General features: G+C 37.9%; 1 protein-coding gene across 3 annotated transcripts in view; it reads left to right on the forward strand.

Moving 5' to 3' along the window:
- The window catches only part of LOC113658015 (venom phosphodiesterase 1-like), a 47,545-nt gene extending 31,347 nt beyond the window's left edge, over nucleotides 1-16,198 (forward strand). For all 3 annotated transcript variants that reach the window (XM_027170179.2, XM_047819320.1, XM_047819319.1), the window contains 12 exons: nucleotides 1,965-1,996; nucleotides 2,833-2,960; nucleotides 3,150-3,219; nucleotides 3,480-3,567; nucleotides 5,949-6,121; nucleotides 6,951-6,996; nucleotides 8,478-8,632; nucleotides 12,726-12,867; nucleotides 13,136-13,213; nucleotides 13,349-13,481; nucleotides 14,519-14,675; nucleotides 15,974-16,198. In XM_027170179.2, the coding sequence (XP_027025980.2) occupies nucleotides 1,965-1,996; nucleotides 2,833-2,960; nucleotides 3,150-3,219; nucleotides 3,480-3,567; nucleotides 5,949-6,121; nucleotides 6,951-6,996; nucleotides 8,478-8,632; nucleotides 12,726-12,867; nucleotides 13,136-13,213; nucleotides 13,349-13,481; nucleotides 14,519-14,675; nucleotides 15,974-16,147 (1,376 nt within the window). In that variant the 3' untranslated portion in view covers nucleotides 16,148-16,198. The remainder of the gene's footprint in view (nucleotides 1-1,964; nucleotides 1,997-2,832; nucleotides 2,961-3,149; nucleotides 3,220-3,479; nucleotides 3,568-5,948; nucleotides 6,122-6,950; nucleotides 6,997-8,477; nucleotides 8,633-12,725; nucleotides 12,868-13,135; nucleotides 13,214-13,348; nucleotides 13,482-14,518; nucleotides 14,676-15,973) is intronic.
- Nucleotides 16,199-18,497: the final 2,299 nt, after the last annotated feature.

Raw genomic sequence — 18,497 nt, forward strand, 5'->3', positions numbered from 1 at the left:
ACCAGGTGGTGATCAGTTGACAGCTCCACCCCTCTCTTTACCCGAGTGTCCAAGACATACGGCCGGAGGTCAGATGAAGGAACCACAAAGTCGATCATCGACTTCCGACCTAGGGTGTCCTGGTGCCATGTGTACTGATGGACACCCTTATGCTTGAACATGGTGTTCGTTATGGACAAACTGTGACTAGCACAGAAGTCCAATAACAGAACACCACTCGAGTTCAGGTCGGGGGGGGGGGGGCGTTCCTCCCAATCACGCCCCTCCAGGTGTCACTGTCACTGCCCACGTGAGCGTTGAAGTCCCCCAGTAGAACGACGGAGTCCCTGGTCGGAGCACTTTCCAGCACCCCTTCCAGACACGCCAAAAAGGTCGGGTACTCTACATTGCCATTTGGCCCATAAGCACAAATAAACATGAGAGACCTATCCCCGACCCGAAGGCGCAGGGAAACAACCCTCTCGTTCACCAGGGTGAACTCCAACACATGGTTGCTGAGCTGGGGGGCTATGAGCAAGCCCACACCAGCCCGCCGCCTCTCACCATGGGCAATGCCAGAGTAGTAGAGAGTCCAGCCTCTCTCAAGGGGTTGGATGCCAGAGCTCAAGCTGTGTGTGGAGGTGAGCCCAACTATATCTAGTCAGTATCTCTCAACCTCCTGCACCAGCTCAGGCTCCTTCCCCCCCAGTAAGGTGACATTCCATGTCCCTAGTGTCAGATTCCGTGTCTGGGGATTGGGTTGCCGAGGCCCCCGCCTTCGACTGCCACCCAATCCACATTGCACTGGCCCCTTACGGTTTCTCCTGCAGGTGGTGGGCCCACAGGAGATCGGCCCCATGTCGCTCCTTCGGGCTGACCCCGGCCAGGCCCCGTGGGGCAAGACCCGGCAACCAGGCGCTCGCATACGAGCCCCAGCCCCGGGCCTGGCTCCAGGGCGGGGCCCCGGTTGCACCTTACCGGGCGACGTCACGGACCTTGGTTTAACTTTACTCATAAGGGTTTTTTGAACCGCTCTTTGACTGGCCTGTCACCCAGGACCTGTATGCCTTGGGAGACCCTACCAGGGGCAAAAAGCGCCAGACAACATAGCTCCTAGGAACATTCAGGCACGCAAACCCCTCCACCACAATAAGGTGGCGGTTCAAGGAGGGGAGTAGGATAGCAGACACTACTTATTAATGGATTAAGCAATGGTGTGCAATTGGTGAGGAAAGTCTTCACACTTTATGGTCTTCGGTGTCCTGACAAGACAAATGTAATTGGCCTTGGTTTTGTTAAGAGAGAAAAAAAAAGAAAGGCGGTTGAAGGACTTCCTCTTTACAACGGCTGTAACTTAAGTGATGACATGTAACTGATTCAGGAAATGATTCATGTAACTATACATGGATCAAAGGTACAGTATGTTATGCAGATAGATAGATAGATAGATAGATAGATAGATAGATAGATAGATAGATAGATAGATAGATAGATAGATAGATAGATAGATAGATAGATAGATAGATTCAAGTATCCAGTAAGAACTAAAAGAGAAATAATACTATCAGAAAACACAGTAGCCCCCAAGCCCCTGCCCAAGCATGTGCAAATGAGGTCATATTCATGTAATTTTAAATGTGTTATTTTTAATTTTTTTAATTTAATTAATTTTTTTTTTCATTTAAATTTTCAATTAAATGCATTTAAATTCTCTTTAATTTAGTAGCATTTTAAACATTCAGGTAATTTGTTTTGCCTTTTATTGATAATTATGAGGAATAATAAGAGGATTAAATACTTATAAAAATATACTATAAAGAATCAAGTTTGTAGTGAAAACTGTGCTTTGACTTGGGCTGCATCACACACACTCATCCAAGTGTTTCATTTCTGACTTATTCTCTGGAAAATGGTACAATATGACTAGATGTGTTTGCACCAGTAGGTGTGGCATAACTGACTCACTTTTTGTTTTCTGTTTACAGTTGATGCTGAAGGATTAGTTGCCAAACTGACGGTATGTAAACTGAAGTTGTTTAAAAAAGTCATTCATTACCACAGAGAAGATTTCCAGAAAAATAGTAATATTTGTTAGTAAGTTCAACAAATAGGGTCATGGCTGCTTAGCACTACTTAACACATCCATCTATCTATCTATCTATCTATCTATCTATCTATCTATCTATCTATCTATCTATCTATCTATCTATCTATCTATCTATCTATCTATCTATCTATCTATCTATCTATCTATCTATCTATCTATCTATCTATCTATCTATCTATCTATCTATCTATCTATCTATCTATCTATCTATCTATCTATCTATCTATCTATCTATCTATCTATCTATCTAGTTAGCTATATAGCTAGCTAGCTATCAAATGTGCATGGATGTGCCCTGTGATGGGTCGGTAGACAGGTACCCTCTGACTCTGTGTATGATAAGAGGTAGAGAAGATGGATAGATGGATGAACATTTCAATAAATAAACATTCATATTTATATTTAAATCTATAAAACACATTATAACACATTTCTATTATTATAGAAAACAACAACCAAAAAAAAAAACCACAGGAGATATATATGAAAACTAATCAAAAAGACATAATGAACAGTTGTGAGAGGTAAGAAGGAAATAAGGGTAAGGCAGGATGAACACAGAACATAAACAAAAACACATGGCACAAGACACACACTGCCCTGTGCCCGAATGTTCCAGCTGGGAATTTCCAAACATGACCCTGACACCAGGCAAGAGAAATCTCAACAACACATTACTGGCTGAATCAAACACATGTAAAGAATGCTGTAAGTGTATTTATGACCTGAATGTGTTTGGTGTGTAGTGTCAGAAGCCTGATCAGAAGATAAAGCCCTACCTCAAAGCTCACCTGCCCAAACGTTTCCACTATGCACACAGCAGACGCATCGAGGATGTCAACGTGCTCGTCGAATCACTCTGGCTGTTCGAGAGGTACAATTCAAAGAGCTCATTTCACAGACCTTCACATTGTGTGTGTGTGTGTGTGTGTGTGTGTGTGTGTGTGTGTGTGTGTGTGTGTGTGTGTGTGTGAGAGAGAGAGAGAGAGAGAGAGAGAGAGAGAGAGAGAGAGAGAGAGAGAGTATATTATACATTTTCTGTTATTACACACATTTTCTGTAGATACCCAGGTTCTCTCCGTTTTTGCTCTGGTGGAAATCATGGATATGACAACGATGACCCTAACATGCAGGTGAGTATGTGTTTGTCTGACTGTGTGTGTTTGTGTATGGGTGTGTGTGTGTCTGTGTGTGTGTGTGTGTGTGTGTGTGTGTGTGTGTGTGTGTGTGTGTGTGTGTGTGTGTGTGTGTGTGTGTGTGTGTGTGTGTGCGTGTGTGTGCGTGTTTGTGTTCTAAACAGCCTTTCCATGTAACGTCCCAAGCAAACACTCAGACCATCTCATGCTCTCACTGTTTTTTTAATGACTTCTCATTCACTCTTCCTCTATTCTAGGCAATGTTTCTTAGTTACGGCCCTAAGTTTAACTTTCAAACTGAGGTGGAGCCGTTCTCCAACGTTGAACTTTATAATCTTATGTGTGGTGAGTTTTGTTTTATTAATGTACAACCCTGTAAATCACGTTTTCACATTCTCTTTATTGGCTGTTTGTCTGGAAGAATGAACATAGGGGTTCTGGTGAACATTTTCACTGCTAACTTTTACGACACAAATTACCTTTAAGTAAAACATTTACCAATACAAACTATTACTGGCTGTTTGTCTGGAAGAAAGAACACAGGGGTTCTGGTGAACATTTAAAGTGTTAACTTTTACGACACAAATTACCAAATTACGAATTACAAACTAAATAAAGTCTTGTTTATAAACTATGTCTCTGGTACATTATAAACCTTGTTAGCTTATCCTTATTGGGAAGGATAATATCTAATTTTATTTATATTTGCTAAGAGATAATAAACTGTCCCATTAACATCAGAGCAGTCAAAAGAAGAAGAAAGAAAAAAAAAAAGAAATTAAGGAAAGGGAAATGATAAGCACACTTGAAGGAAACACAGCAGGATAAAAGTAGTTACAGCATCTAAACCTTCCTGAAATATTACTGTAATAAAGTTCAGTTCCTGAGGTAAAACATTTCAATTACAATAATAAGAATATTTCTATTTTATTATGTTATATCCACATGCCAAAAAGCCTCACTGAAATAGATGAAACTGCATGTAAAATATAATAAATAAAGACATAATCTTAAGGAATAAACAGGCCCCAGTCAGATAATCAACAAACAACACAATTTAGTAACGAGTCCAGGACAAAGAACAAAATGCTTGGGAATGTCAGAAAGGGAAAATCAGTAAATAGTGTGTGTTGAAATGAATGAAAGAAATATTGAAATGAAAGAAATTTATGTTTATTTAATGACTTGTCCTTTAACGGGTCAATGAGAAACATTTCAAATTCAAACAGCACTTTTTAAAAATTACATTATGTAATATTTTGCAACCTTTCAGACACACTCTAAATGAAGACTTACTGTACTTCAGAATATCTGCAAAACTCCAAAAGATCTGGAAAAAATTCCTACATGATTTTCTCATACAGCTGCAAAAATGTTCCTCAGACTATTAATGACTTATTCACGGACTATACAAAAGGTTATTGTGCCTGCAGAATTGCCTGCACATGCAACTGCAATTATCCTATTAGTTGCACACAAATAAGAGGTCTTACTCAGAATTAGAAAATTCCAAGCTGGGAGCTATTTCTGTACTAAATAACAGGATTTGTTTATTTATTTATTTTTATTTATTTCATTGCAGATTATTGTTAGTAGTTTTGTGATAATCGTTTGACAAATGTTAGGTCTTAGAAATTTATGTGGATCAGGAAACGTTCTATGCATGTTGTACATTATTATGCAATTTTCAAACAATTGTCAAACGATTATCACAAAACTACTCTGCAAAAGTCTTTCTCAGCCTTTTTTTTTTAGAGAGAAAGCAGATATGCAGATTTAATGTATTATAAGTGAGAACACACCAACCACAAATTTCAGTAAACAAAACAAGGATTAGCAAAGCAAAGCTTCAACATTAATATGACATTAAATAGGCTGCAATGATAACACATAGGATGTGTTCACATGCTTATGTTCATTCATTGTGAATGTTGATTGTGTCATTTCTATGTTCGTTCATTCATTCATTCATTCATTCATCACAACATCGCTTTGTTTACCGAAATTTGTGTTTGGTGTGTTCCAAACTTTTGCAGAGCGTTAATTATGGTCTATAGGTCTATAGATCTATGATACTTCAAAAAGGAATCAAAAGTATACATTAATAATTAAAGCTACTGAAAATAGGATCAAAAAGATCATGGAATTTGGAAACCAAACAGCACAAGGTTCTTTTTTTCAGCACGTCAAACTGACAAAAAAGTGAAGTGAAGTGACATACGGCTAAGTACGGTGACCCAGACTCAGAATTTGTTCTCTGCATTTAACCCATCCAAAGTGCACACACACAGCAATGAACACACACACCCGGAGCAGTGGGCAGCCATTTACATTGTGGCGCCCGGGGAGCAGTTGGGGGGGTTCGGTGCCTTGCTCACGGGCACCTCAGTTGTGGTCGGCCCGAGACTCCAACCCACAACCTTCAAGTTACAAGTCAGACTCTCTAACCATTAGGCCATTTGTAGGTTTTTAACTTTCTGGTTACACAGAACACAAGGAACACAAGTGCTGTGGAAACATCTGGTCTTCTTTGTGTGTTTTTGTTTCAGAAAGCAGTTTTGTGTGTTTCTCTCCTAAAGTAACAGAGTTTCGAAATGATTTATTAACAGATATGTTACTGTACACAGTAACTTCATTGACGTCTTTGATTCTCGGGACAGAACAAAACAGGCTTATGAAATGGAAAGGCTGTGCAAATTTAATTTAAACATGAGCACTATTTTCAGATGTTTTAGAAATCACTCCAGCACCTAACAATGGGACTCATGGAAGTTTGAACCATCTGCTGCACTCTCCACCCTACACACCTCAACCTCCAGTGGAGCAGAGTGCTCCAGGCCAGTGTCCCCTAACCAGCCTGGAGTCCACTTACCCACCTGGCTGCTCCTGCCAGGCCATGGTACATGTCCTCAAAATCCTTATATTAATAGCAGATTAACTATAGGAGGCGGTGATGCAAAGCCCAATCATAAGCAGTATATATCAGTGGTGTCCAATCTGATCGCATAAGGGTTGTGTGGGTGGAGGTTTTTATCCCAACCGAGCAGAAACAATACCTATGTTTACATTTACAGCATTTTGCTGACTTCCTTTATCCAGAGCAACTTACATTTTTTTTTACACAACTGAGTAATTAAGGGTTGCTAAGGGACCCAGCAGTGGCAGCTTGGTGGGCATGGGATTTGAACCAGCAACCTTCCAACATACTCCATCACTTTAACCACTAAGTTACCACATCTTTTTCCTCATGGTATTTTAAAAAGAAAATCAACTAATTAACCAGGTGGAATCGGGTGTGCTTCTGCTTGATTGGAATTGAAACCTGCATCCAAACCCGTGACATACTGTATACCCTTGATTTATAACACCTACTACCTACTGTTCTTCACAAAGTTAACAACTCAATACATTTTCATTTCCACTGAAATGCTTTTGAGTGAACATTGATTTAGAAAATGTTGTTATTTATCAAATATAAGCCAATGTTCTACTGATTTGTTCACTGACCCTCTAAGCATCCAAAGGGTTTTGATTGCACCTGATGGTCAAAATAGGAACCGCAAACAAAACAATAACAAATGTCCTTTGGGGCAGATACCTGTATTCAAATGCTAAAATTTCAATTCATTTCTGATATCACACATTATCATCCACACACTCATCCTTGCTAACACTCATTAATGGTTCTGTATTGGTGGTGTTTTATTGTAAATTGTTTTTTATTGTAGGGTGACATCAATCTAAACTCTCGCCTCAACATGTCTGACATGGAAGGTAATCATTATTGTGTGTGTTTTATATTGCTATACATATAAAAGGCTCAATTTAGGGTGTGTGAATGAGTTTAAAGCCCTTAATATTATTATTTGTTAGTATAAAATTCTCTAATCCATTCTTCACAACAGTGGTGTTTCTCAGTGAACAGTGAGGTGCCATCCTTACTTAACTCATATTAACGGTTTATTCTGCCCAGGTTGACATAGCTACAGTAGCTGATATTTGGCTAACAAACTGGCTAGCAAATTTGGCTAAAAATCTTTAAAGTTTCTGCTAGAATTTACATGCATTCTTACAAGAAAACATGGCACATTCACAAGGTTTTTTGGTGGACGCTTTAACTGTTTTGAATAATCCAGGTAAAAGATAACATTATTAGAACATTCGGTAAAACACAATGTTCTCAGCTGAAAAAAACATTATTTGAATGACTGTATAAATGAAATGTCTGAACAATTGTGTGTGTGTGTGTGTGTGTGTGTGTGTGTGTGTGTGTGTGTGTGTGTGTGTGTGTGTGTGTGTGTGTGTGTGTGTGTGTAGGGCTGTCAAGTGTCACGCATTGAGAGTGACAGTCACTCGTTTGGGTTTTTTGTCACGTTCTCCCGCCACACATCGTATTTCTCACGCAGAAAAACCTTTTGACTATTTATCATATACTTAATAAGCCGCAGCACCCAAAATGTATCTCTCCGCACCGCTGTCTCTATGGAACCGGGCAGGAATCAAGTGCGTTTCAGTTCTTAGTCGAGCCTGACACTTATCAGCCAATCAAAAAAAAGAGGCTACACAATATCCAATCAGAATATAGTACTATCTGGGTAAGATTTAACACAACAACGAATTAACAAAAACCATATTCATTAGAGAGGGTCGGTTTGAACAAAACCTCAACAGGAAAGAGTTTGTCTCTGGACGGGACATTGTCCTCAATCATGACCCTAAAAATGGCTGGGCTTGAGCCAAACTGTTTTAAATGGTTGCAACATTACAAATGATAAAGGAGTCCAAAAAGGCAACAAACACTTACAATAAACAACACCAGTAATAATCTCTCTCTCTCTCTCTCTCTCTCTCTCTCTCTCTCTCTCTCTCTCTCTCTCTCTCTCTCTCTCACTCTCTCTCACACACACACACACACACACACACACACACACACACACACACACACACACACACACACACACACACACACACACACACAAACACAAATTAATAAATGGAAATTAAACAATTGCCTGTCTTCAAAACTTAAGAGCCCTGGTGTGTCTGTGTGTGTGTGTGTGTGTGTGTGTGTGTGTGTGTGTGTGTGTGTGTGTGTGTGTGTGTGTGTGTGTGTGTGTGTGTGTTTCTGGTACATCATTAGAAATAGCACATTCTTAATAGTTTCTATCAATCCAATATATTTAATATCTGTATTTGTGTGTAACTTGCATGAAGATAGAAAACGTTGCTGAATTTTTGTGCTTGCATGTTTCCAGTTTCAATGAGTGAGAGCAAACACCTGTTGTTCGGCCGGCCCTTAGTGCTGCAGTCTAACTCAGATTACTGTATCCTTCATCAGCATGGATTCATCAGTGCATACAGCAAACAGCAGCTCATGCCTCTCTGGAGCTCTTTTACTGTGGAGAAACAGGTGGGCATGAACAAACACACACACACACACACACACACACACACACACACACACACACACACACACACACACACACACACACACACATCAATATATAGTATATATGTATACATAGTACATTTTCATAGGTCAACTGAACTGAAAATTCCTTCCAGTTTTACATCCGTGATAAATAACAATCACATAATTCACCACTTTACTATAAGGCTGATCTTGTGGTATTTTCCGATGCTCACAAACAACCAGAGAAGGCAAAACTCACAGTTAACAACAAAATGGAAACTAAATGGCGTTACTAAAAGGAGCCCATCCTAAAACCATCCAATAATGCAGCTCAGCCACTGCACTGCACAGCCCATGTATACACTGATACATGGACATCATTTAATAAAGCATCTGTGTTTTTGTCCTAATTGAACTGAAAGTCCTATGTACACTGTACAGTACCTAGCCTCCTAGGGCCAATATATTCATAGAAAACTTTCAGATAACCTATAACAGTTTTTACAAACAAATGTTTCCATGTTCGATGTAAATGATAATATTAACAGAGTCCTGACTCATTTTAGGTCAGACTCACAGACAGAACATCATCCATTTGTTTACACTGAAAATCTATTTCTGTTCCACTGTCAGAGTGGAATATTTACTGGGAAAAGTGGGTTAAACAAACTCTGAAGCTCTGAAGCAGGATCTCCATGAATACCACATTTCTTGCATAAATTGACCCACAAAATATCCTGTGTTTCCAGTTAGATAAAATGAAAATTATGGAAACACTTATATGAACTTGTTTCAATGCTAATGAAAGTATTAAAAAAAGTTCCCAAAAAACGTTAGCTGTTAGCTGTTCAACACCCTTACACATTTACTACTATAAAGTATTTTTAACTACAACAGGCGATTGATACTGGAAATGATGAGTGACATCTAAGCGTTCATTTTGTAAAACAAGTCTATGATTCAGCTCACCTGTGGCTTCGTGTCCTACATGTTTCCACAGGTTGTAAAAGCTCCACAGGTTTGGGCTTGTACAATTTGCTGATCATTATCTCTCCATTTCACCATTTAAAACCAAAGATATGTGAGAAATATCGTGTGTTTAACTGTTGACAGTTGCTGGTGTTAACACAACTGTCACAAAGCAGGAGAAGTAAGAGCGAGAAAGAGAGAGAAAAAATACAGATTATAGATTATAGACAGAATATAGAGTCTGAAAATTCAATCCTTGGAAGTCTTTATTTTCTATTGATTTTTGATTAAATGCCTTAAATGTTTTTAAGGTCCGTGTTTAACACAAACTCGAGATACTTTTACATTTTATTCTATCACATAAAATACATTAATTGTAACCCACTTGTGATTTTCTAAATATTTTACATTTCAAGAAAAAGATGGATGTCATATTTATACTAATAACACAAATATACAAAAAAGAGCAAAGCAGATCCGTATCATGGAAAATGTTTTTAAATAAAGATTGAAAGATTGTCAGAAGTTAAGAGGTAGGAAGTCAAGTGCTGAGAGGTCATTCATTGTATTTGGCTTCACAAGTCATGTTCATTTATCTTGAAAATTATCTTGAAATAAATCTGTAAAAATAATAGATTTCTGTTTGGACACAGAGCTTATTTTCTGCAATATTCCAAAAGCCAATGGATAAAATTCTACTGGCTTTTTGTTGAGGGAACCAGAGTGATGACTTTCTTGTTATGAAAAATAAAATACAAGGTACATTATGTGCAGAGACTGGGCAAGAACACTGGCAAGACAGCAGAAAGAAAAGCAAATGCTAAAAGGTGACGCAGAATTGAGCACCTGAAGTGTAGACTTTTGGTTGGCAACTTTTCAATTGAAAATGTTCCTTTTACTTGTCCAAGGTAACATAAGCTGAATATATATATATAAAAAAATGCAGTAAAAAGTGATGATTTAGTCTTGCTCAGGAAACCATGTCCAACAAGTGTGTGTACGTCACTGCTTTCTATCCCTGGATATTTCTTGTAGCCATTTATAAGCTGCTTCATAAACTTTCTTGCATACTCCTAAGTTACAGGATTTCTTTTAGATTTCAGTAGTTTTTCTGGTTCACCGTTTGCTCAAACTGTGCTTTGGTGTAGCGTTGTTCTCCTCCCTTTGCCTGCTCGCTGCTAACCACAGTGACTATTGTCTCGTTAAAAACTCTTAAATCAAACGCTCTGCCTGTGTCTTGCATTCGGGTCTTACTCAGTTGTCCCTGGCACATGTGACACACACACTCTGTTTCTTTCGCCTTCTTTTGGAACATTGTTAGAGTTATTTTTATGCTTGAAAAACAATAGAAAATCAAAGAAAGGGAAAAATTGTTAGATATTATATATTAGTTCCTCAGGAGCTCTTTAAATTCCAACTCTACTTTAAACCATTGTAGAAAGGAATTTATTTACAGTTACATTATCCAGTGTTACTCAAATGAGGATGAGGTTCCCTTCTGAGTCTGGCTCCACTTAAGGTTTCTTCCTCACATCAACTCAGGGAGTTTTTGAGTAAATGTTTTGATGAATGCTTTGGAGTAACTGACCACGAACCATTTCGACATAGCAAACCATTTACTGTACCTGAACCTTGTTATAGGGTATTACTAACATAAATATTTCCCATGGAAGTCACTTAAATAAAATAAATTTCCCTCAACTATCCAGTGGAAACTGTTGTGTAACCATGGCAATGGTGCAGAGGGTTTTGGTTTATACTTGGTTTTACATGTTTGTAATAAGTGACAACACAAATACACATCTGGATAAGCTACAAGCATATTTGAAGTTAAGACTTTCCTTCTTCATGAAAACGACTCACTGTGAATCACAGAAAACACTTCACACCATCTGACAAACATGGTTTTGCAGCCTCAGGACCTGGAAAACTTGCAGTCATTGAGACAACAAAGCTGAAACTGTGTCATACTAAAGATCAAAATCAGCATCTGAATGGCTTATGAAGAAAAAAATCAAGATGTATGATTGAACAAAGATGCTGATCAAAATCAAAGATCAAAATCAAAATCAGCATCTGAATGGCTTATGAAGAAAAAAATCAAGATGTATGATTGAACAGGTCAAAATCCAGACCTCAACGCCTTCAGGATTCTGTGTCCAAAACATCTGTGAATTGAAGCAGAATTTCTCCAAAGCAATGACGGAGACTTTATTTTTATTTCAGGTTACCGTTGCTGGTGGTGGTGCTTCTTGTTAAGGAATTATAGGCGTACAGTACTTACTGTAGCTTTTCCACCTACGTTCTGTATATTTGTTTTCTTTTAGTTAGTGAGGACAACACAATGGCAATTTAGGCCTAGTCATTTTTTTTCTTAGTCATGTTTGAGGTTTTTTTTATGACTATGCTGTTCTTGTTTTATGATTTCTTAGAATGTTTTTCATGGAGCTGATAAGAGCTAAGAGGAAGCAAATCTATTTCTAGAGCTATTAATTTCCTTCCTGTCTCTAAGCAGGCAGAGTTATGGGAATAGTGGGGAAAAGTTCATCAGTAGAAGCATTGCTAAATGTTTTTTTCACCAGAAGTGTTGAATGGGACCTATGTGGTAAGTTCTGTTCGTAGTTATATGGTGTTAGATATCTGGCCAGAAATTAGCGCTAGAAGCACCTTACAGGTCCAAGTTTCTTAATGATATGGAGAGTTTTTCGATAGGAGTGTCAGGGACAGCAGATGTGAACCTAAATGCTGGGCACAAGTATAAACTCAGATTATCAAGCTTGACAAGTAGGCAGAAAACAGCAACAGGAGATGAGGCAGGGTCAAACCAGGCAGCACATCGGTGGGACAGGGACAGGGCAGGATGACTACACTGAGCATGAGGCAAACTAGACATGAGAACCCCATCTGGAGAGGAACATGTGCAGCCTGCATCCTTATATAGGTCAAAGGCGCATAAAATGGCAGAAACCAGAAATGATGCCACGTAAATGAAATTGCATGTATAAAGATAAATATTACATGCCATATTCCATATTTCAGCATTCTGTAGTCACATAGAGCTTATAGTTTACGTAGTAATGTAAATGCGTTAAAGTGTAAACCTGTGTGTTGCCCCCTGTAGGCTGGAGGTGATTCTGGCTCTTTGCCCGCAGTGATACCAGACTGTCTGAGAGCTGATGTGAGGATCCAAGCTGATCAGAGTCCTACGTGTAACCAATACAACAGCAGCGCTAACATTACATACTTCTTCCTCTATCCACCCAGTAAGTACTGCATATATAAACACACACACACACACACACACACACACACACACACACACACACACACACACACACACACACACACACACACACCAACTCTCCAGATTGAAATTTAATGCCAGGAAGGGGGGCTGAAAATGCTAATTTAATTCAATGCTATTATTGTGTATTCGACTTGCAGGAAACGTTTCCTGTAATGTTTTCAATCACTATATTGACAGTGTTGAGAAATAGTATGTATCAGTGTGTGTGTGTGTGTGTGTCGCAGATCTTAACAGCACAGTAGAAGAACAGTATGATGGTCTGACGTTGAGTAATGTGGTTCCCATGTACCCAGCATTTAAGCGTGAGTTCACACACCTTTAGCATTCTTGACATGTATTAACTGACTGTTTTTTTTTACTGATTGTGTGTGTGTGTGTGTGTGTGTGTGTGTGTGTGTGTGTGTGTGTGTGTGTGTGTGTGTGTGTGTGTTCTGCAGGACTGTGGGAATATTTCCACAATGTTTTGCTCCTGAAGTATTCCTCGCAGTATAACGGTATAAATGTGGTGACAGGACCTGCGTTTGATTACAACTTTGACGGCCTCTATGACACTGCAGACCAGATCAATCAGTATGTTTTATTTTTAATGTTTAGAATATTTCTTTTTCACTCAGACCCAATCTGAGCCATCATACGATATCTGCGTACATCAGAGTTTATTTGGAAAGTATGTAAGTATTTCCATTTCCAAGACTGAAGACAAATATTCCACGTCCAGGTCTGAAGAGAAATATGAATTTACTCATTAATTCTCTGTCAGTATGCACTGGGTTGTGGTAAATCTGGAGCCATTGCTGGGAAGATTATTCACTAAGGCAGGAACACACCCTGAATGAGATGCACATTCACACACCTAATTCGCTTACCAGCATATGGTAGCATGAACCATGATGTCATACATCATAGGCAAATTAACGATTTACAGATATTACACTATGAGCTACTGTACAATTACCTTGGTTATTCTTAATGTTGACTTAAGTATTTAACCAAAAGTTAGTCACCATCTGCCATTCATTGCAGTTCTCTATAGTGCTCATATAACTGGATTAAAATGTCTTAGCTCTCTCTGTGTTACACCCTGGTCCGGAAATGTGTGCATGGGAAGCAGGTTTTAACAGCTTGACTCTGTATCCTGATGTACATGCACTCTCAGGTCCAGGGCTCCCTTCATTTTGAGACACACATAAACAGCCCCAAATTAAACACACAGTTGTGAACTCCTGTTAATACTCACATGAAACATTCATGGAATTCATCTCGTCTTTTCTCTGTTATCATTCCTCTGAAACCACAGTCTTAAATTAAATCGTAAATCTGTTCTCTATTCAATTTTCACTATTTCTCATCATCACTGTCTGTGTCTGTGTAAAAGGATTCATTGTGCCTGTGTAAAAGGATTCTTTTGCTGTCATGACCAATTATGTATTTTTCCATTCTTATAAAATTCTATTTACTCTATAGGAGTTTATTTATTTTTGTATATTATTATTATTGTATATTATTTTCTTTTCAGAATATTTTGTACTTTAAGTGTGTGTGTGTGTGTGTGTGTGTGTGTGTGTGTGTGTGTGTGTGTGTGTGTGTGTGTGTGTGTGTGTGTGTAGGTTTGTTACAGGTACTCGTATCCCGATCCCCACTCATTATTTTGCCATCTTAACGAGCTGCTTGAACTCAGATCAGTCAGTGAGGGAGTGTAAGGAAGAATTAAACACTGTGTCGTTTCTAATGCCACACCGACCTGACAACACTGAGAGCTGCGCGGTGAGAAAACACACACACACACACACACACACACACACACACACACACACACACACACACACACACACACACACACACAATGACTGTTATAAATCAATGTTCTCGGTGATATCATCATTGGCAACATTGTTGATGTCATTTTCATTTGTGTTTTATATTGTTCCTAACAATTATATTCTGTTTATAGATACACACATACAGACATAAATACATATTGACACAGACTCACAGAGAGACACAAACAGATGTACACATAGAAACAGAGAGACACAAACAGATGTACACATAGACACAGACACACAGAGAGACATACAGTTCAGCCAATATACAGAGAAACACACACACAGACAGGGACAGATGTTTTATCTATTGCCCTCAAGTCTTCATTTTTTTTTAAACATTTGAAGCCTAATACATTTACATAATTATTCATATCAAATAATTTTTTTAGAGAGCAAGGTCAGTAATGATGCAGCACCTCTGGATCAGACAGGGTTCTTTGCTCAGGAGCCCAACAGTGGCAGCTTGGTGTTTCTGGGGTTTGAACCCCAACCTTTTAATCATTAACTTGTGTTCCCTCTGCCCTTATATGAAGCCACACCTCATAGTACAGTATATTAAAAGCAAAGATCAGTTGATTAAACAAGTGGAGTCAGGTGTGGCTCCTTCTTGATCAGGATGAAAACTTGCACCTACGTGGACCTTTTGGGGATGAAATTGGACACCACTGTACTATTCGATTGATCGAGTTTGCATGTTCTCCCCCTGTCTCTGGGTTTCCCCCAGGAACAAGTTTTCTCCCCAACTCCAAAGGTCCTGCATTGTAGGCTTCATGGCATCTCTAAATATTCTGTAGTATGTGAACTGGTGTGTGTCCAGGTTCTCCACCACCATGTATACACCATGAGTCTCCTAGGATAGATTTTGAGTTCGCTGTGACCCCGAGTAGGATAAAAAGTGCAAAAAATGGATGGATGGATGAATGGATAGAAGTATGAATGGATGGATGGATGTCCAGATTTTTGTGTGATGCCTAGAATATCACTATAAATAAGTGCAAGTATGAAGGTTTTTATAATATCAAAGGGAATAACTAAATGTGTATTTTTTGATCATAAAGCACATACAGGTGTGATAGTCATGTTTGCACATGTTTTACTAATGATGGAAACAGTATGATAGAAACCTATATATCATTTTAATATTCTCTGCCTTTCATATGTTTCCCAATATTATTAAATAATATTTGTATAGGGTATGATAAACACCAAAGTAACCAGAGCATTGTTTGCATACAGAGCAACCAGGTTGAGTCAAAGTGGGTGGAGGACTTGCTGTGGTTCCACCAATCACGCGTTAGAGACATCGAATGGATCACGGGATTGGATTTTTTTGAGAAAAGCGGCCGACCGGTCCCTGAGATTCTACGGATAAAGACTCGGCCCACAGCTGCCATTCAAAGGAAGCAGTGATTTCTATCATTATTTATACGGTAATGAAATAAATGTTAGTGTTTAAACGAACCATAATATTCACTGACTCATGTTTATTCTAGGCTACAGAACCGGTGTGTTCTTTTCCACAGAGATGTTTTGTATTTTGATATTTAAGATTCTTAATAGGAAACATATTTAGCCTTCATTTAATTAGAGTTAAAGATTGCCTATATGTCTGCTATTGTTTATTTTTTCATCCCTTTATCTGTCCTGAACAATGTGTTTAGCTTAGGGCCAGTTTTAGGATGCATATTGTATCAAGCTGTTTCCTCAACAACTCATCCTACTAAACAACTGCACATTTTGTTTGAGGAAAGCTTTCATGAGTGATTCATGAGGAGCTTTCATAAGAATTTACAAAAACAATTATTTGAGAAATAAAAATTTAGCACTAGGATGAATCAGTACACATACAACTGAATAATAATAATAATAATAATAATAATAATAATAATAATAATAATAATAATAATAATAATAATAATAATAATTCATTCATTCATTCATTCATTCATTTTCTACCTCTTATCCGAACTACCTTGAGTCACGGGGATGCCTGTGCCTATCTCAGGCGTCATCGGGCATCGAAGCAGGATACACCCTGGATGGAGTGCCAACCCATCGCAGGGCACACACACACTCTCATTCACTCACACACTCGCACACTACGGACAATTTTCCAGAGATGCCAATCAACCTACCATGCATGTCTTTGGACCGGGGGAGGAAACCGTTGTACCCTGAGGAAACCCCCGAGGCACGGGGAGAACATGCAAACACCACACACACAAGGCCGAGGCAGGAATCAAACCCCCAACTCTGGAGGCGAACGTACTAACCACTAAGCCACCATACCCCCCTTAATAATAATAATAATAATAATAATAATAATAATAATAATAATAATAATAATAATAATAATCATCATCATCATCATCATTCTAACTGCTTCTTGTGACTGGGAACCCAAAAAATGAATCCGATAAATATATTATTATTTATTGTTATATTGTATATATTGTTATTATTATAATTTTCCAGCAAAACACTCTTACAACATGATGCTGCCAGCCCCATGCTTCATATGTAGCAGGATTCTTCATCAGTCTTCAGAGTCTGGTTTTCTTTATACCGGTCTTGGTGTATGGGCATTTTCCTTGTGTGACACCCTTTCAGGTCCTGTCCATTTTGAACTCTCTTAACAGTTGATGTATGTACTTTGGTGCCTGATGCCTCCACGTCCTTCACCAGTTTCTTTGTTGTTGTCTTAGGGGTTTAGTTAAACCTTTCAGGGAAAAGTTCTAAAGATGTACAGTTGCTTATGGTTTGTTCAGTTGTCTAGAAATAGTTCCAAAGAAACAACTGGACTCGTGGAGCTCTATTTTTCTTTTCTGAGGTTTGAGTTGTGTTGCTTGGATTTACCCATGGTATTACAGAGAAAAGGGCAGGGCAGTTTCTCTAAACATACATGTTAAAATCCAGCCACAGTCACATTTCCAATCAAGTCCCACTGAACTCCTGCCGGTTAGATTGGACATGCTTTTAAAAATCATTCTATCAATTTCTCCAAGCATCCAGACAAAACATTAAACTTGCTGTATAGAAACATTCAGTAATTTTGATATAAAAGTTGATATATTGATTTTTATAAAAGTTGTTAATAAAAGTGCTTATTTCAGTAAATGCTAAAATAATAATAAGTCTGATTTATATCTGTTTTATTTTTATTTCAATTGATTGTTATAACATTACCTCAGATGTGAACAAAATAAAAAATAAATATGTTCCACTAAACCTAGACATGTTGCAAATATATATGTTGCGTGTGCTGTGGGGGTTGATGGTATAACTGTAAAACATTACTGTACAAGTTTCCTAACTTCAGTTGCAGTGCAGGTCAAAAACAGGGCTTGACCACAGTGTAAACCTTAAATGTGTCTGGAAACATTTTCTGCAGAATAATCAGACATGTAATCAATCTGAATCTGTCTCGGGTTGCAAGCTTTCCCTGGAAATTACTGTGAATGTTAGCAAAATCTGAAATATGGAAAAAAAAAAAAAAATATATATATATATATATATATATATATATATATATATATATATATATATATATATATATATATATATATATATTTTTTTTTTTTTCCATATTTCAGATTTTGCTAACATTCACAGTTCATATATATATAACATTCATATATATAACATTCATATATATATATATAACATTCATATATATAACATTCATATATATAACATATAACATTCATATATATATATATATATATATATATATATATATATATATATATATATATATATA

This window comes from Tachysurus fulvidraco, chromosome 10 (genome assembly GCF_022655615.1).
Source record: "Tachysurus fulvidraco isolate hzauxx_2018 chromosome 10, HZAU_PFXX_2.0, whole genome shotgun sequence".
Taxonomy (NCBI): Eukaryota; Metazoa; Chordata; class Actinopteri; order Siluriformes; family Bagridae; genus Tachysurus; species Tachysurus fulvidraco.